Genomic DNA, 17,890 nt, shown 5'->3' on the forward strand with positions numbered 1-17,890 from the left:
TGTGTATATATATAATCTTTACATATATACATACATATATGTATACATATATACACATATAATCTTTACATATATATAATATGTATAATATATATAATCTTTACATATATAATACATATAGTATATTATATATAATATAATACTATAATAATCTTTATATATATATAACATTTTCTTTATCTATTCATCTATTTTAGACATCTATACTGCCTCCATATTTAGGCTATTGTAAATGATGCCACAATAAACATACAGGTGCTTATATCTTTGGAATAAAGGTTTTCATTTTTTTTGGACAAATAACCAGAAGAAGAATTTCTGGGTGTTATGGCATTTCTATCTTTAATTTTTTGAGGAACTGCATATTGTTTTCCATAGTGGCTGCAACAATATGATTATGTTATATTTTTAAGTGTCATTATTCACTACTAATGCCATCTGAGTTTACAGATTTTTTTTGTATGAAGGTTTATATAATGAATTCAGTTACTTTAATACATGTTTCAAATTAAAGAACAAGACAAAATCTCAGAAAAAGATCAAAATGAAATGGAGGTAAACAATCTACCTGATAAGAAGTTCAAAGTAATGGTGAAAGAGATGCTCACCAAGGTCTGGAGAAGAAAGGATGAGCACAGTCAAATTTCAAAAAAAAAAATGGAACATATAAAAAAAATCAATCAGAACTGAAGTGTATGATAACTAAAACTTAAAAATACACTAGAAGGAATCAACAGAAAATTAGGTGATGTAGAAGGGATCGGTGATCTGGAAGATGGGGTAGTGGAAATCATAGAAGCAGAAGAATTTTTAAAAATGAGAATAAGAAAATTCTGGACAACATCAAGTTTACTAATATTTGCATTGCAAGAATCCCAGAAGAAGAAAATAGAAAAAGCAAAAGCACTTACTTGAATAAATAATAGCAGAAAACTATACTGACTTGGGGAGGCAAACAGATATCTGGGTCTAAGAAGCACAGAAAACTCCAAACAAGATGAATGCAAAGTGGTCCACAACAAGACACATACTAACTAAAATGGCAAAAATTAAATACAGAGAATCTTAAAATCTGAAAGAGAAAATTAACTAGTTATATACAGGAGAAGCCCCATAAAACTGTCAGCTGAATTTTCAGCAGAAACTTTATAGGTCGGAAAGAATTGGCATTGTATACTCAAAATGCTGAAAAGGAAAAGCCTAAACCAAGAATTCTCCACTGGCAAGATTATTCAGATTTGAGAAATAAAAGGTTTCACAGACCAACAAAAGTTAAAAGAGTTCATGACATCTAAACTGGACTTACAAGAATGTTAAAAAAACGTTTTAAGGAAAAAGAAAAAGTCATAAATAGAAGTGTGAAAGTTATAAAAGAAGAAATCTCACTGGCAAAAACCAAGCATATATTAAAGGTCATGGATCAACCACTTATAAAGCTAATATGAAGATTAAAAGACCAAAGTGGAAATATCAACTAAACATAATTGTTTAAATGACACACAATGTAAAAAGAAGTAATACATTGTGTCAAAAGCACAAAATATGTTGGGGGAGGGTAGTAAAAATGTAATGCTTACAGAATGTGTTTGAACCTAAGAAACTATTAACTTAAAATAGACTGTTATGTACATGTGTTATATCTATGAAACTTACTGGAACCACAAACCAAAATCTTACTATAGTCACACACACAAAATACAGAAAGGAGTCAGAACATAACACTAAAGAAAGTCATCAAAACACAAGAGAAGAAAGCAAAACACAACACACCCTCAAACCAAAAAATAAACAAGCAAACAAACAAACAAACAAACAAAAAAAACAGAAAAAAAGTACAAAACAACCAGGAAACAATTAACAAAATGGCAGTAAGTTCATACCTATCAATAATTACTTTAAATGTAAATGAACTAAATGCTTCAATCAAAGGACTGAATAGTGACTGACTGGATAAGAAACAAAACCCATCTATATGCCCTCTACAAGAAACTCATTTCAGACCTAAAGACACATACTGACTAACAGAGAAAAGATGGAAAAAAATATCCCATTTCACATGGAAATAAAAAGAAAGGTAGGGTAGCAGTACCTATATCAGACAAAATAGATTTTAAACAAAACTGTAACAAGAAAGGAAGAAGGGCATTACATAATGATAAAGGGAAAAATCCAACCGGAGGATAGAACAATTGTAAATATATATGCAGTCAACATAGGAGTACCTAAACAAATAAAGCAAATATTAAGAGACACAGGGGAGAAATTGACAGTAATGAAGTAATAGTAGGAGACACTAACACCTCTCTTGAATCAGTAGGTAGACTATCAAAACAGAAAATCAATAAGGAAAGAGAGGCACATTAGACTAGATGAACTTAATACATATGTACAGAACATTACATCCCAAATCAGCAGAGTGCACATTCTTTTTAAGTGCACTTGGAACATTTTGCAGAATAGATTTCATGTCAGGTCACAGAACAAGTCTCATTAAATTAAAGAAGACTGAAATCATATCATGCATCTTTTCTGAGCATCAAGGTATGAATCGAGAAATCATTTACAAGAAAAAAATTTGCTAAAACTCAAACATGTGGAGGCTAAACAACATGTTACTAACCAAAAAATGGTTCGATGAAGAAATCAATGAGAAAATAAAAAATTCCTGGAGAAAAATGGAAATTAAATAATAATGTCTCAAAATCTCTGAGACACATCTAAATCAGTTTAAAGAGAAAAGTTAACAATGATACAGGCCTATCTCAATAAATAAGAAAAAATCTAAAATAAACAGTCTATCTTTATATCTAAGGGAATTAGGAAAAGATATCTATCTATTTATATATGTACATACACACATATCTATTAAATATACTAGAAGGAAATATATGAAAAAGTAATATATGAAGAAGATGAGAATGGAAATAATTGAAACATAGACTATAAACACCACAGAGATGATCAAGGAAACTAAGAGCTACTTCTTTGGAAAAATAAAGAAAATTGGAAAATCTTTAGCTAGAATCATCAAGAAAAAAAGAGTGAGGGCCCAAATAAATACATTCACAAAAATGAAAGGGATAAATTACAACAGACACCTGACAAATACAGAATATCATGAGAGACTTAGGGTGAACAATTATATGCCAACAAACTGGATAACCTAGAAGAAGAAGATAACTTTCCAGAAATATACGATCTTTCAGAACAGAATCAGGAAGAAAAATAAAACCTGAAAAACAATTAGTAGTAAAGAAATTGAATTACTAATCAAAAGACTCCCAACAAACACATATCCAGGACCAGATGGTTTCACAGGTGAATTCTACCAAACTTTTAACGAAGAATTAATACCTATTCTTATCAAATTAGTTCTAAAATTGAAAACAAAGGAAAGCTTCCAAATTCATTCTGTGTGGCCAACGTTTCCCTGATATCAAAACTAGATAAGGACACCAAATTCAAAAATATAATATGTTCATAATCCCAGTGAACATGCAAAAATCCTCACCAACATATTAGCAAACTGAATTAAACAACACATTAAAAGGATCACACACCATGATCAGGTGGGATTTATTACATGTATGCAAGGATGGTTTGATAACTGCAAATCAATCAACTTGATACATCACATTAACTACATGAAAGATTAAAATCATATGATCATATGATTAAGATAAAGCACTTGACAAAATTCAACATCTGTTTATGATAAAAACTACAAAGAAAGTGTATAGAGAGGGAATGTACATCCACATAATAAAGGCCAGATATTACAAGCCCACAACTAACATCATTCTCAACAGTGAAACGCCAAAAACTTTTGCTTTAAGACCAAGATAAAGACAAGATACCTATTCTTATCATTTTTTATTCAACACAGTACTATAGGTCCTAGCCACAATAATCTGAAAAAACAAAAAAAATAAATAAATAAAATTTATAAGGAAAAAGTAAAACTGTCACCATTTGCAGATGGCATGATACTGTAGGTAGAAAAATCTAAGGACTCTACTAAATAACTATTAGAACTAATAAATGAAATCAGTTAAGTTGGAAGATACAAAATTTAAATGTAGAAATCTGTTGCATTTCTACACACTAATAACAAACTATCAAAAAGTGAAATTAAGAAAACAATGCCATTTGTAATTGCATCTACAAGAATAAAATACCTAGGAATAAATTTAAGTAAGCACAATAAAGCCTTATATCTGAAGTAAGACATTGATAAAAGAAATTAGAAGATGACATAAATAAATGGGAAGATATACTGTATTTATGGCAGGATGAATTAATATTGTGACTATATCCATGCTCCCAAAACAACCTACAGATTCAATGCAATCTTTATCAAAATGCCAATAGAATTTTTCCAAGAACTAGAATAAATTATCCTAAAATTGTTTGGAACTACAAAAGACTCAATATCCAAAGCCATCTTTAGAAACAAGAACAAAACTGAAGATATTATTTTCTTACATTTCAAACTATACTAAAAAGCTATAGTAATCAAAATAATATGGTACTGGCACAACGATAGACTTATATAAATCAATGGAACACAATGGAAAGCCCAGAAAGAAACATGTACTTATATGGTAAATTAATATGACAAAGGATGCAAAAATATACAACGGGTTAAAGACCATCTTCAATAAATGGTGTTGAAAAAATTGGACAACTACATGCAAACAAACAAACAAACAGAATCTGGACAACTTTCTTACACTGTATATAAAAATAAACTCAAAGCTTAAAGACTTGAAGCCATAAAACACAAAAAAGGAAAACCCAGTAAATTCTTGTACATAGGTCTTAAACTATTTTTTGGATCTGTCTTCTCAGGCAAAGGCAACAAAAACAAAAATAAACAAGTGGGGATATATATACATATATATATATCAAATTAAAAATCTTTCACACAACAAAGGAAATCATAAACAAAAAAGCGCAACCTACTGGTGGCACATGATACTTGCAAATGATATATCCACAAGGGATTAATATTCAAAATACACAAAGATTTCTTACAACTCAACCCCCCCCCCCAAAACCCCCAAACAATTAAAAGATGGGCAGAGAAACTGAATAAACATTCTTTCAAAGAAGATGTATAGTGGTCAACAGACACATTAAAAGATACTCCACATCTCTAATCATCAGGGAAATGCAATTCAGAACCACAATGAGATATCACCTCACACTTGTTAAAATAGATAGAATCAAAATGACAATAAATAACAAGTGCGGGTGAGGATGTAGACAAAGACCCCTCATGTGTTGCTGGTGGGAATGTAAATTACTGTAGCCAGAAGAGAAAAGAATATGGAGGTTACTTAAAAAATTAAAAGTAAAAACACTTTAAGATACAAAAATTCCACTTCCAGGTGTTTTTCTGAATAAAATGAAACCATTAACTGAGGAGTTGTAGGCACCCTATTTTTACTGTGGCATTATTTAAAATACCCAGGATATGTCAGACCAAGAAAGACAAACACTGTGTGATTTTACATATATATGGAATAGAAAAAGGAAAGCAAAGCAAACCAAAACAAAACAAAAACAGAAACGAGAAACCAACTCATGCATATAGAGACCAAAGTGCTAACTGCCACAGGGGAGGGGAGAGGAGTGATGGGTGATATAAGTGAAAGGAATTAAGTGGTACAAGCACTCAGTTAAAAATAAATAAGTCACAGGAGGAAGGAGGAAGTTGGTGGCAGAATAAAAGGAACTTAGGCGTGTCTTGTTCCAAAAACACAACTAGATAACTATCAGATCATCTTAAATATCCCAGCAAGTGACCTAAAAACTGACAGAACAAACTCAACAACTAAAGGGACAGAAGAGGCCACATCAAAGAAAGAAGGAAGTGCAGAGATGTGGTTTAGGGAAGAAAGGGATCATGAGTGCTGTGGAGGGAAGGGAGCCATGGTCACGGATAAGGGTGAGAGACAGGTGCACACAGGAACACAAAAAGAACCTTTCCCCAAGGCCATGGCTTGGAAAACAAGAGGCTGGATTTCATGAGTTTTTGCAACTATAGGGCTTAATGTCTGGAGTTTTAAGGGTCCATGAGCTTGACTAGGATAGAGCCCTGAAGGCACCACCCTGCTCCTGGAGAGAAGGCAAGCAAACAACATGGGGGCAGATGACATGGAAATAGCAATCTGAAGAACACCCGGGGCACACGCGGGGGTGATTATTCACTCTTATCGGAGCACACCCCTGAGAGGCAGTGTTGACTGAAATGCCTCTCCTGGCAAAAAGGAGGGGGCTTATGCCATTTCCCTCTCCTGTATCTAGCATAAACACCCACCCACCTGCAGGAAGCATTGCAGTGAAACACTGGCTGCCTAACTTGTTTACACCAAGCCCATCACCCCTGCGTCCTGGCAGGACTGGCCTTTTCAGTCAAGTTTATGTCAGTCCCAGAGTGGTGGACCCCTCCCCTAAAGACCAGCACAAACCTCTGCCCACACCTCTGACCAGAGAGTTCTTTAGGGTCTCAATTCTGGTGGAGTTTGTGTTGAAAGAAAGAGAAAGAGAGACAGAGAGAGAGAGGTAGGAAGGAAGGAAGGAAGGAAGGAAGGAAGGAAGGAAGGAAGGGAGGAAGGAAGGGAGGGAGGAGGGAGGGAGGGAGGAAGGAGGGAGGGAGGGAGGAGGGAGAGAGGGAGGGAGAAAGGAGGCAGGGAGGGAGGAAGGAGGGAAGAAATGTCTTATACTTTGAGAATAATAGGTATTAACTCCTCTTTAAATATTTGATAGAGTTCACCTGCGAATCCATCTGGCCCTAAAATTTTGTTTGTTGGGAGTTTTTTGATTACTGATGATTTTTGTTGCTGGTTACCCATCTGTTCAAGTTTTCTATTTCTTCCTGATTCAGTTCTAGGAGTTTATATGTTTCTAGGAATTTATCCATTTCTTCCAGGTTGTCCGATTTGTTGGTTCATAGTTTTTCATAATCTCTTATAATTGTATTTCTGTGCTGTCGGTTGTTATTTCTCCTTTCTCATTTGTGATTTTATTTATTTGAGTCCTTTATCTTTTCTTTATGATAAGTTCCTGGGTGGCTCAGACGGTTGAGTACACACACACACACACACACACACACACGTGCGCGCGCACGTAAGCACACACGATGGAATATCATTCAATCAAAAAGAATGAAATCTTGCCATTTGCAACAATGTTGATGGAGCTACAGTGTATTATGCTAAGCAAAATAAGTCATCCAGAGAAAGGCAAATACCATATGATTTCACTCATAGGTGGAAATTAAATAAAACAAATAGTAAAGGGAAGAGGGTGGGGAGAGGGGCAAAGCAAGAAACAGGCTCTCAACTATGGAGAACAAACTGATGGTTGCCGGAGGGGAGACGTGTGGGAGGATGGGTTAAATAGATGATGGGGATTAAGGAGTGTACTTGTGACGAGCACCGGGTGTTGCACGGAAGTGTTGAATCCCTATATTGTACACCTAAAACTAATGTTACACTGTTTGTTAACTAACTGGAATTTAAATAAACACTTAAAAAATAAGTAAGTCACCGGGGTATTAATTACAGCGTAGGGAATATAGTCAATAATATTTTTATAACTTAGTGTGCTGACAAAGGGTCATAAGATTTATAAGGGTGAACATTTCATTCTGTGTAGAGTTTGACTTACTGTGTTATACACTGGAACTAATACAATATTGTATGTCAACTATGCATCATTAACAGATAAAATTATCCCCCACTGTTGCAAAGGAAAAACTACAGACCAGTAGAAACCTACATGTAAAAATCCTTGTTTACAAGTACTTTTTGGGAGCACCCAGGTGGCTCAGTTGGTTAAGCGGCCAACTCTTGATTTCATGTTGGGTCATGATGTCACATTTTTTTTTTTTAACATTTATTGTTGAGAGACAGAGTGTGTGCAGGGAAGGGGAAGAGAGAGAGGAAGACACCGAATCTGAAGGAAGTTCCAGGCTCTGGGTTGTCAGCACAGAGCCCGATGTGGGGCTTGAAATCACAAACTGTAAGATCGTGACCTGAGCCGAAGTCAGACACTCAACCGACTGAGCCACCCAGGTGCCTCCATGATGTCACGTTTCATGAGTTCAAGCCCCGTGTCAGGCTTGGTGCAGACAGCACAGAGCCTGCTTGGTCTTCTCTCTCTACCTCTCTGTCTCTACCTGCTTGTGCTGTCTCTGTCGCTCTCTCAAAAATAAATAAATAAACATTTTTTAAAAAGTACTTTTTCTGCCCTCACTGAATTTTTAAAAATTACCTTCATTTTTCCCCTATGGAATTAGACTCAGGCTTTTGTCAATGAGAACAAATATATTGATTAAAATACAGACAACTAGTTATCATGAGAGGATGAATCAATGAATAATATGAATAATTATTTAATGTTTCAATTTCTGCCATGGTGTTATTGTTCAATATTGTTTGATATTTTCTCCTTTCCAGAAATTTCTCGTTTTCCGCAGAAACCTAATAACTCATTTATGCATGACAAAATTGAATGAAGGTATCTTAAAACTTAGGGCAGAAAAATTGAGAAGAAAAGTTTGGAAATTAATGACTTTGTGACAGTGACAAGAAAGCCGAAAATATAGCAAGTCTTCAGAATTAGTACCAAAAACATTAAATACTTGTTATGGGGATGATGGTTTTAGAATATTTTCAGTATAATAGAAATGACATAGCAAGGGCATAAGAGAAAGAAGTATGTAATATTTAGCAACTTTGTCTAAAACGTAAACATCTAAGGTATTTCTCACAAGGCCTAAGTCCTCAGTGTTTGTGATTCAGATGGAAGAACAGCCTGGGTGGTCAAGTTTCTGATCCCAAAATCTTGTGGAACCTAAACATTTCTCAAGGGCATTTGCCAATGGACAAATTAAACGACACACTACAAGCTGCAAGTCTCTGCATTCTGGAGGCGTGTGATAATATAAATGGGCTTCAAAATAGCCCAAGGGTAAGAATTTCCTGTTCAAATTTGAAGTGACACATTGATGAGAAATCTACTTTTTCCATTATTGCCTCCTTCTGAGGTCACACAGGGCCAGCAGGCTGTGAAAACCACAGATATCATCTGTTTACAAGAGTAACCTGGCTCCCTCTGGAAGATGCATGAGTGTCTGGGCCACAGAAGTCATGTGTCACTACTGTCCTGTCTCTTTACTCCGTCACCCCAGTGAGTGGGAGATTATAAATGCTGGTGGGATGCATCTGAGGCACAGCTAATATACAATGAAATCACAGAGAACATTGGTATCTGTATTCCAACAATTCAGGGTAACAAACAAGAATGAATATGAAATACATTGGAGACTTTTTAAAAATATTTAATCTTGCCTGTGGAGAAGTAATCATGTACACACACAGACGCATATAATTGGGTTTGTAAGTTAATATAATGTTGAGTGAAATCCCATAAGCATCATGGCAAGAAACACTTAATTTTGAATTTGTCATCAGTATAGATATAATTACATGTATGATTTGATATTTAGCCCAGCCTTTAAAAATAGATTCTTAAAGTGAATTCATCGCATCGTGAGAGTCAAACATTACACACTTACTTAGGTAAATGAAAGCAGTTTGGTTTTCATAAAAAGCAGGATGAGCTACCTTCCGTAAAATGCTAATTTAAACTTAACTGTAAACAATCAAAAGACCTTTTAAAAATTAACCAAAACTCAAAAAAAAAAAAAAAATCCATACTGAAAGGCACTACTGTGTAATGAATAATGTTTTATGCTCTAACAAATCAGTAGTTATAATGTGACTATGGTGTTAAAAATACTTAAAATAATTAATATTGAGAGTTTATAAAAGTCAGATTGAATAGTGAATGCTTTATATGTGTTATATTTTTACATATTTTGCTCCAAGTTTACATTAGTAAACTAGGTAGTTAGACACAAAGTAACTTTTTAAAGGTCATACTTTGTAAATTTGAGAGGCAGAAGTAGGTCCAGATCTCACTGACTACAGAGCTCATGGGCTGAACTATTAATTTACATTTAATTTCTGTTTATTACACTTGCTTACACAACTAAGACTACCCTCACAACTTTTAACATTCACAAATCTTTCTGGAAGTTTGTACCAAAACAGTTCTTCCACAAATGATCTATACTTTTGTAATTTTATCATTTTATGGTTACACATATTACAATTAATGGTAGTTTCTGGTGTTAAAAAAGTTCTTTAAGAAAGTCACTTTTTAAAATTTTGTTTTCAGTGTTCAAGTTTTGGATAAGTTTAGTGTGTCACATTAACAGTTTTGAACATATACATTTTTTCTTTTAAAATTTAATAATTTCTCAGAACTCCACAATAACCCAAAAGATCATTTGATAATAACACATCACCTTTTAATAAATAAGTATGTCACCAAATAAAAGTAATTTATTACAGGATAGTTCTATATGTGTTAAAACACAATTCCCCAATCAGAATACTCAACTTTTAACCAATAATGGATTTAAAACTTGTCAAAAACATTGGTGCAACATTTTCTTTCTAACGCAGCATTTTAGTTTTAACCCAGTTATTCTAATAGTGTTGAAATGTTTCTGTGGAATCTGGCCTTATATTAATGAGGACAGTGTTATTCATGAATTCCTTTCTTCTTCACTAATCTATTGCTTTACGTTTTTCCAACCAATACTACTGTGTCAAACATAGAATGTCAGAGTAAAACCCATTTATTCTATCATGACACACTCCTTTAAAGCTCTTAGGAAATTAGTACCAGATTTCATATTGTTCAACTGCAAAAGAGTAGTATCACTTACCCCGCACTCCACCCCGTGTGAGCAATCTTGTCCTTACATTACATACACTATTTATCAAGACCTTCAGTACAGTTTCATACAGCACTGTGCCTGTCATGACTCAGCTGCAGACATGAATAGCCAAGAAGTTACTTATGCAGAACTTAATCTGATGAAAGACTCAAAGAGACAGCAAATGAAACCCAAGGGCACTAATATTTCCATTTCAGTAACTGAGCAGGAACTGTTCTATGCAGAATTAAATCTTCAAAATGCTTCTCAGGATCTTCAAGGGAATGACAAGAACTATCACTGCAAAGGTAAAACATTTAATATGCACACAGTATAACTGTTCTAGGATGTGCAGTTAAGGTGCAGGGGTGTAGAGAATGAGCCGGGAATGAGCTCATAGTTTTCATTTGTGAATATCAGAGCTTGGAGTTGGATAATGGTATTCTAATTGAAATCTAAAGACTAAATTTACTCAGCTATTGTAATTTGTAGTCTTTGACCAAAAGCTCATGGAGTATTACCTTTACTTAAAATGCAGTCGTATATTCTGGGAAAAGATTACAATGATAGATAATGGGCTTGGGGTCCAAGTGTTTATTTGTGACTCCCTGTGCATCTGTAGTTCTCTTATATGTAACTTTCCTAAATAATTATTTCCTTCCATCCTTTCTCAGTGTTTTCATTTCTCTTCTAAATATTTACTATTATTTCCAGGGAAGCTCATTGCTAGGATCCTGGGAATCATCTGCCTTGTCTTGATGTCCACTGTGGTAACAATAGTAGTTGTTACCTGTAAGTGTTTGAATGACTATTTGGGAACTTTTCATTTTAATGACTGTCAGTGCCTCAAAATGTCTCCTACTATTATGGAATAGAATTTCCATTTTAATGCATATGTGCTCTAAATGTGCAATGGTTATTCTGAATTTGTCAAAAATATAAAAGAATAATTGCAGACAGCATTACACATGTGTTCAGATGTCATTACTCAAAGAGATGATCTAGGAGAAAAGTTGTTGAGAAATACAAATTAATTCTTGAGATCGATTATGCCAAATACTGTAAGAGATGGTGAGGTTTGGGTTTGTAGGCTTTCGAAATATTTTCTCCCTAATCATTACTTTATTAATATTGCTTAGTAATATAAATTTTATTACAGTTTTCTAATTCTAAACAATACAGAAAGTTTTAAATTGAGAAACTCAAATCATTACGATGTATTTGGTTTAATATTAAATTTTTATGAGGCTTCATTTAATTTTTTCAGCTACTGAAATACCAGAGCAGAAAAATTTGTCCCTGACAACAAAGATCCAGAAAGGTACAAAGTGATTTTCAAAATTCTAATATTAACATAGTTTCTATTTTATCTCTACCTTTGGCTGGGCAACAATGGTACTGGAGTTTTTGGAGGAAAATTAATTACAAAACTGGGTAATAATGGTTCAGAAATGATGATTATACGAGAGTATTATTTCTTAAGCAACAATATGAAGAGATACTCATTTAAAATTGCCATACCCATTGTTACCAATTTCCTCAATTTTCTTCTGGTATAACATGATGAGACATAAATCATTTTACTATTCTAAAAAAGTGGCTTTGTTCAGTGATCTCAGGGCATGCTGAGATAGATATTTTTGTGTGTTTGCTTTATATGGACACATAAGTTAGGGAATGAGAAGCTGACCATTCTCTCTGTGTGTACGTGAGCATATTTTGTTTTATTTGTATGGGCCTATGAGGGTGCACAAATATGTACGCATGTATATCCATATACAAGTATGTAAATTTACTAGAATTTGTTAGTGTTCAAAATGCTTTTGGGTAATGAACAAATCAGGAGACTATAGATGCTGGAGAGGATGTGGAGAAACGCGAACCCTCTTGCACTGTTGGTGGGAATGCAAATTGGTGCAGCCACTCTGGAAAGCAGTGTGGAGGTTCCTCGGAAATTAAAAATAGACCTACCCTATGACCCAGCAATAGCACTGCTAGGAATTTATTCAAGGGATACAGGAGTACTGATGCATAGGGGCACTTGTACCCCAATGTTTATAGCAGCACTCTCAACAATAGGCAAATTGTGGAAAGAGCCTAAATGTCCATCAACTGATGAATGGATAAAGAAATTGTGGTTTATATACACAATGGAGTACTACATGGCAATGAGAAAGAACGAAATATGGCCCTTTGTAGCAACGTGGATGGAACTGGAGAGTGTGATGCTAAGTGAAATAAGCCATACAGAGAAAGACAGATACCATATGGTTTCACTCTTATGTGGATCCTGAGAAACTTAACAGAAACCCATGGAGGAGGGGAAGGAAAAAAAAAAGAGGTTAGAGTGGGAGAGAGCCAAAGCTTAAGAGACTGTTAAAAACTGAGAACAAACTGAGGGTTGATGGGGGGTGGGAGGGTGGGGAGGGTGGGTGATGGGTATTGAGGAGGGCACCTTTTGGGATGAGCACTGGGTGTTGTATGGAAACCAATTTGACAATAAATTTCATATATTGAAAAAAAAACTTAAAAAAAATGCTTTTGGGTAATATCTCATAATCTTTCTCCAGCACATCACTGTGGTTGTCCAAAAGAGTGGTTTGTGTATTCCAACAATTGCTATTACATTAGCACTGAGAGAAAATCATGGAATGAGAGTTTTATGTCCTGTGCTTCTAAGAACTCTAACCTGCTGTACATAGATGATGAAGAAGAAATGGTAAGATTTCAAATATTTCCAGATTTTATGAATAGCTTGTCAGTTAATAGAATATTTGTAGAGTTCATTCATAGGTTTGTACATATTTATAGTTTATTTCAAAGTCTGTTAATATTACCTAGTTTGACTCTATGATATTTTATTTATATTTTTATATTTTAAGGTACACTTGATAATTTCACTTTTTGCTTTTCATAGAAAATTGTGCTTCTATAAATGCTCTTTTGCCAGAAATAAAGTTTGCTATTTAATTTTACCACACATCAGGCCTTTGTCAGCCCTGCCAATTTCAATATTATGAAATATCTTTGCTTATTTTTGGACTTTATGTCAATGGAATCATGCGGTATGAATTTTTATATGTGTTTCCCTTCGCCCTCATGTATGTGTAATCCATCTATGCTATCGCATTTGTCTATAGTTTGTGAATTTTCACTGCTGTCTTATATGAATATTGTGGGGGGCCGGGCCCCGGTGCCAGCCTGAGACTGGGTGGAGCAATGTTCCCTGTTGACTTAGCCAACCCGGTGGTTCCCCCTCCCATTCCCCCACTTTCAAGGGCATACGAAAGCCTTGTCAAGGCTGAGAAAGTTAATTCCTGAAGCCTGTGGTCTGCAGATGTTGGCCGTAATGCTACCTCCCTTCTTCTACCCCGAGTCAGGTAGAAACAAACATGGGAACTGTGTTTTGCTAGCAATCTTATCAACAAGGTCTTGTGACCCGTCTAGAAAATACACAAGAAACACAGAACTAAATGTTTTGGTTGGCAGCGATTATGTGAAACCTGATTATTCTTAGAATGACCTGATCCATAAGAGTCTTATATTATAAAAGATTGTGTACAGCAACAATAAAGCCGTCACTTGGGCCATCAGCCCAGGGGACCCTCCTGTTCCCAAACTTTCTCTTCTCTCTTTTTTTCTTGCATTCCCCTACCCTCAGGACCCTGACCTCGGTGTTTGTCGCGCCGGTCGTGACAGAATATGATATTTTAAAATCTATTCTCATATACAACTTTAGTTTACTCTTAATATGTGGTGAGGGCACCATGAAGAATTATTTTATGGAAAGCCTTTTTGGGGCACCTAGTTGACTCAGTCAGTAGAGCATGCGACTCTTGACTTTGGGGTTCTAAGTCCAAGACCTACACTGTGTATAGGGATTACATAAAAATAAAACCTTAAAAAAAGAAAAGCCTTTACTGTATCTTTTTTACATATTACTTTGTAATTATAATAATATATATGAGGCATAACAATATAGTATATAATATATTTCGGCATGTCAATATTATATTTATTACAATAAAATAATAATGTAGAAATATAACACTATCATGGTATTTATGAGTAATCATAACACATTTTCCTCTAAGCATTAGAATGAAATTTCACCTTCACAGGTATGTGTGTATTTCAATTTATTAGATTATTCCAACATTTTTCTAGCTTATTGCGTGAATACATGTTGTACCAAATGGGTTCTTGATCCAAAACGCAGTAGTCTGACAAAATTAATACAATAAGCTCTGAATGTTTTATAACAGTACCATTTTCTGGGCTGTAACTCATTAGGATCGTTTCCTTTGTGTTAGTGAGAAGTGCTCAAGTGTGACTCTTGTCCATTTCTCCTAGATGGTGTCTTCTTTTCCCTTTTTAGAAGTCCTTGTCATATTTTAGATAAGAGCTCTTTTTTGAGTTTTAAGATGTAAATGGATCTTTGACTCTTGTGACTTGCATGTTTACTCTTTTAATGACCAAAATTTATTAATGTTACTATAATTCAATTTATCATTTTGGGCATTGGTGCTTGTTTGGGACCCATTTCAGAAATTAGTTAGAGTTCATGAATATAATTTCCTATATGACTTTCTAGGATTTATTGATTTATTAACTTTTAACTAAGGTTTATGGTCCATTTGTGATGCTGTATTTATGATGCTGCGAGATAAAAGTGAAGGTTATACTTTTCTACATCACTACGTAATTGATGGAACAAAATTTATAGCAAAGTAGATTCTTTTCTTTACATTTAATTTTTATATAGAGAGTTATATATATATATAGTTATAGTTATATATATAGTTATATATACAGTTTTATATATATATGTAAGTATATAAGCTCTAATATGCTTTATAAGATAGTAATCTATTATATATCTTTATAAAATTATATATACATATATCACAACTACACAGTCTATCACAACCCACAGCAGCTTAAGTAAAATGTAGAGCCTTAATTTTCTTTATGTCCCTCTGCTGTGTCCCATTTACAATAGAATTGTCTTAAATATTTCTCTATTTATGTTGAGAATCACATGGATGTTATAATTTTGCTTCAACTGATAAGTTTGCTTCAAATATCAAACAATTTAGAAAATACAAGAGATGAAAGAAAGTCCGTCCATTAAGCCTAATGGTAGTTTTATTCTTTCTTTTGTTCCCTCTTTCTTCCTGATGATCCAGGACTCCTTTTATCATTTAACTTCTGTTAAGATAATTCCCTTTAGCAGTTCTTTCAGAGCGGATCTGGTGGTGGTACATTTTCTTAGTTTTCCTTTATTGGAGAATCTCTTGATTCCCCTGCAAGCCTGAGTTATATTTTTATTGGATAGTCAATGGTTTTGGATTGGAATAATTCAGTTAGTATCAAAAACTTTTCTGTCTTTCCAGCATGCCTTTTCCCCGTTATTTTGACGGGAGAGAAAAAATATTTGGGGGATTTTTGTGTGTACCTATTGTGTCTGTGGTTTGCTGGCCTCTCAGGCACCAGTCTGGGATATGTGAGGTGAAGAGAAATTCCAGGGAGCTGACCTCCCTGTCATTCCTCGGTTTTCCAGGGCTGGGATCTGCCAGCTTTCTCATTACCTTTCCAAATCTTCTTATGTTGTCTTATTATGTATAATGTCCAGGGGTTCTAGCTATATTTAGTGGGATGAATAGGGAAAAGTCTATCCTCTATATTTTTCCAAAACAGGAAGTCTGGTCTATGGTGGTTTTAATTTGAATGTTCCTAAGACAAACAGTTTTGAGTATCTTTTCCTGTACTCATTTGCCAATCTTCTATGTTTCTTGGTGATGTAATTCATGAAATATTTGATTATATTTAATTTTTATTTGCATTTTGAGAATTCTTTATGTAACCTGGCGGCAAGTCTTTTATTAGATGTATGATTTGCAGTTATGTCCTTCAAGTCTGTGATTTTTCTTTGTCTTCAAAAAGCAGAAGTCATTTATTTTGATGAAGTATACTTCATCAATTTGTTCTTCTTTGGATCATGTTTCTGGAGTTCTGTCTAAAAAGTCTATCTAAAAACTAAAAGAAGTGGATAGTTTACACTTAGGTTTACAATCAGTTTGGAGCATTTTTGTATGGAGCTTAGGGCATGTAATTATTAACATTATTTGATAGTTATTTCCACAGCGTTTGTTGACAAGACTATACTTTCTCCAGTGAATGACTATGCATCTTTGTTGAAATCTGCATTCCCTATATATATGTGGGTATAAATTTTCACCTCCTAATCTGTTTCATTAATCTAGTTATGTATTATTTTTAATTTTTTTAACGTTTATTTATTATTGAGAGACAGAGAGAGGCAGAGCATGAGCATAGGTTGGGGCGGGGGGGCGCTGGCCGAGAGAGGAGGAGACACAGAATCTGAAACAGGCTCCAGGCTCTGAGCTGTTAGCACAGAGCCTGATGCGGGGCTCGAACCCACAAACTGTGAGATCATGACCCCAGCCGAAGTCGAACGCTTAACCAACTGAGCCACCCAGGCGCCCCAGTTATGTATTTTTATTTCAATTTCCTGTTTAAAAAGCTATTTTTTAAAAAATACATATATATTAATTTTGCTTTGTTGTCTTGACTACTCTAGATATTTGAGTGGTATTTTCTCTTATTTTTATGTTTTTAAAAGTTATTTTTTCAAATAAGAATATTAGTTTTATCAAATGCCTTCTGCAACAGAGAAGTCATATTTTTTTGCAATTTATTAAATTTCAGTTAGTTAACATATAGTGTAATATTAGATTCAGATGTAGAATTTAGTGATTCATCACTTACAATATGCAGTGCTCATCACAAGTACCCTCCTTAATACCCATCACCCATTTAACCTATCTCCTCCCCCACGCCCCTCCAGTAATCATCACTCTGTTCTCTCTAGTTAAGAGTCTGTTTTCTAGTTTGTCTCTCCTCTTTCTCCCCTAAATTCATCTGTTTTGTTTCTTAAATTCCACATGAGTAAAAGCATACAGTATATGGTAAGTGTCTTTCTCAGTATGACTTAGCATAATACTCTCTAGCTCCATCCACATCATTACAAATGGCAAAAATTCATTCATTTTTTATGTTTTGGCT

At 34.4% G+C, this 17,890-nt stretch overlaps 1 protein-coding gene across 2 annotated transcripts in view; it reads left to right on the forward strand.

Moving 5' to 3' along the window:
* The first annotated feature begins 10,846 nt into the window (after positions 1 to 10,846).
* Positions 10,847 to 17,890, forward strand: part of LOC121038947 (NKG2-F type II integral membrane protein-like) — a 28,463-nt gene continuing 21,419 nt past the window's right edge. The window contains exons 1-4 of one of the 2 annotated variants that reach the window (XM_040488933.1): positions 10,847 to 11,109; positions 11,516 to 11,593; positions 12,069 to 12,122; positions 13,372 to 13,520. In XM_040488933.1, the coding sequence (XP_040344867.1) occupies positions 10,923 to 11,109; positions 11,516 to 11,593; positions 12,069 to 12,122; positions 13,372 to 13,520 (468 nt within the window). In that variant the 5' untranslated portion in view covers positions 10,847 to 10,922. The remainder of the gene's footprint in view (positions 11,110 to 11,515; positions 11,594 to 12,068; positions 12,123 to 13,371; positions 13,521 to 17,890) is intronic. The other variant, XM_040488934.1, reaches the window with a different exon arrangement.

This window comes from Herpailurus yagouaroundi, unplaced genomic scaffold (assembly GCF_014898765.1).
Source record: "Herpailurus yagouaroundi ecotype Mexico unplaced genomic scaffold, PumYag 166, whole genome shotgun sequence".
In the NCBI taxonomy this organism is placed as follows: Eukaryota; Metazoa; Chordata; class Mammalia; order Carnivora; family Felidae; genus Herpailurus; species Herpailurus yagouaroundi.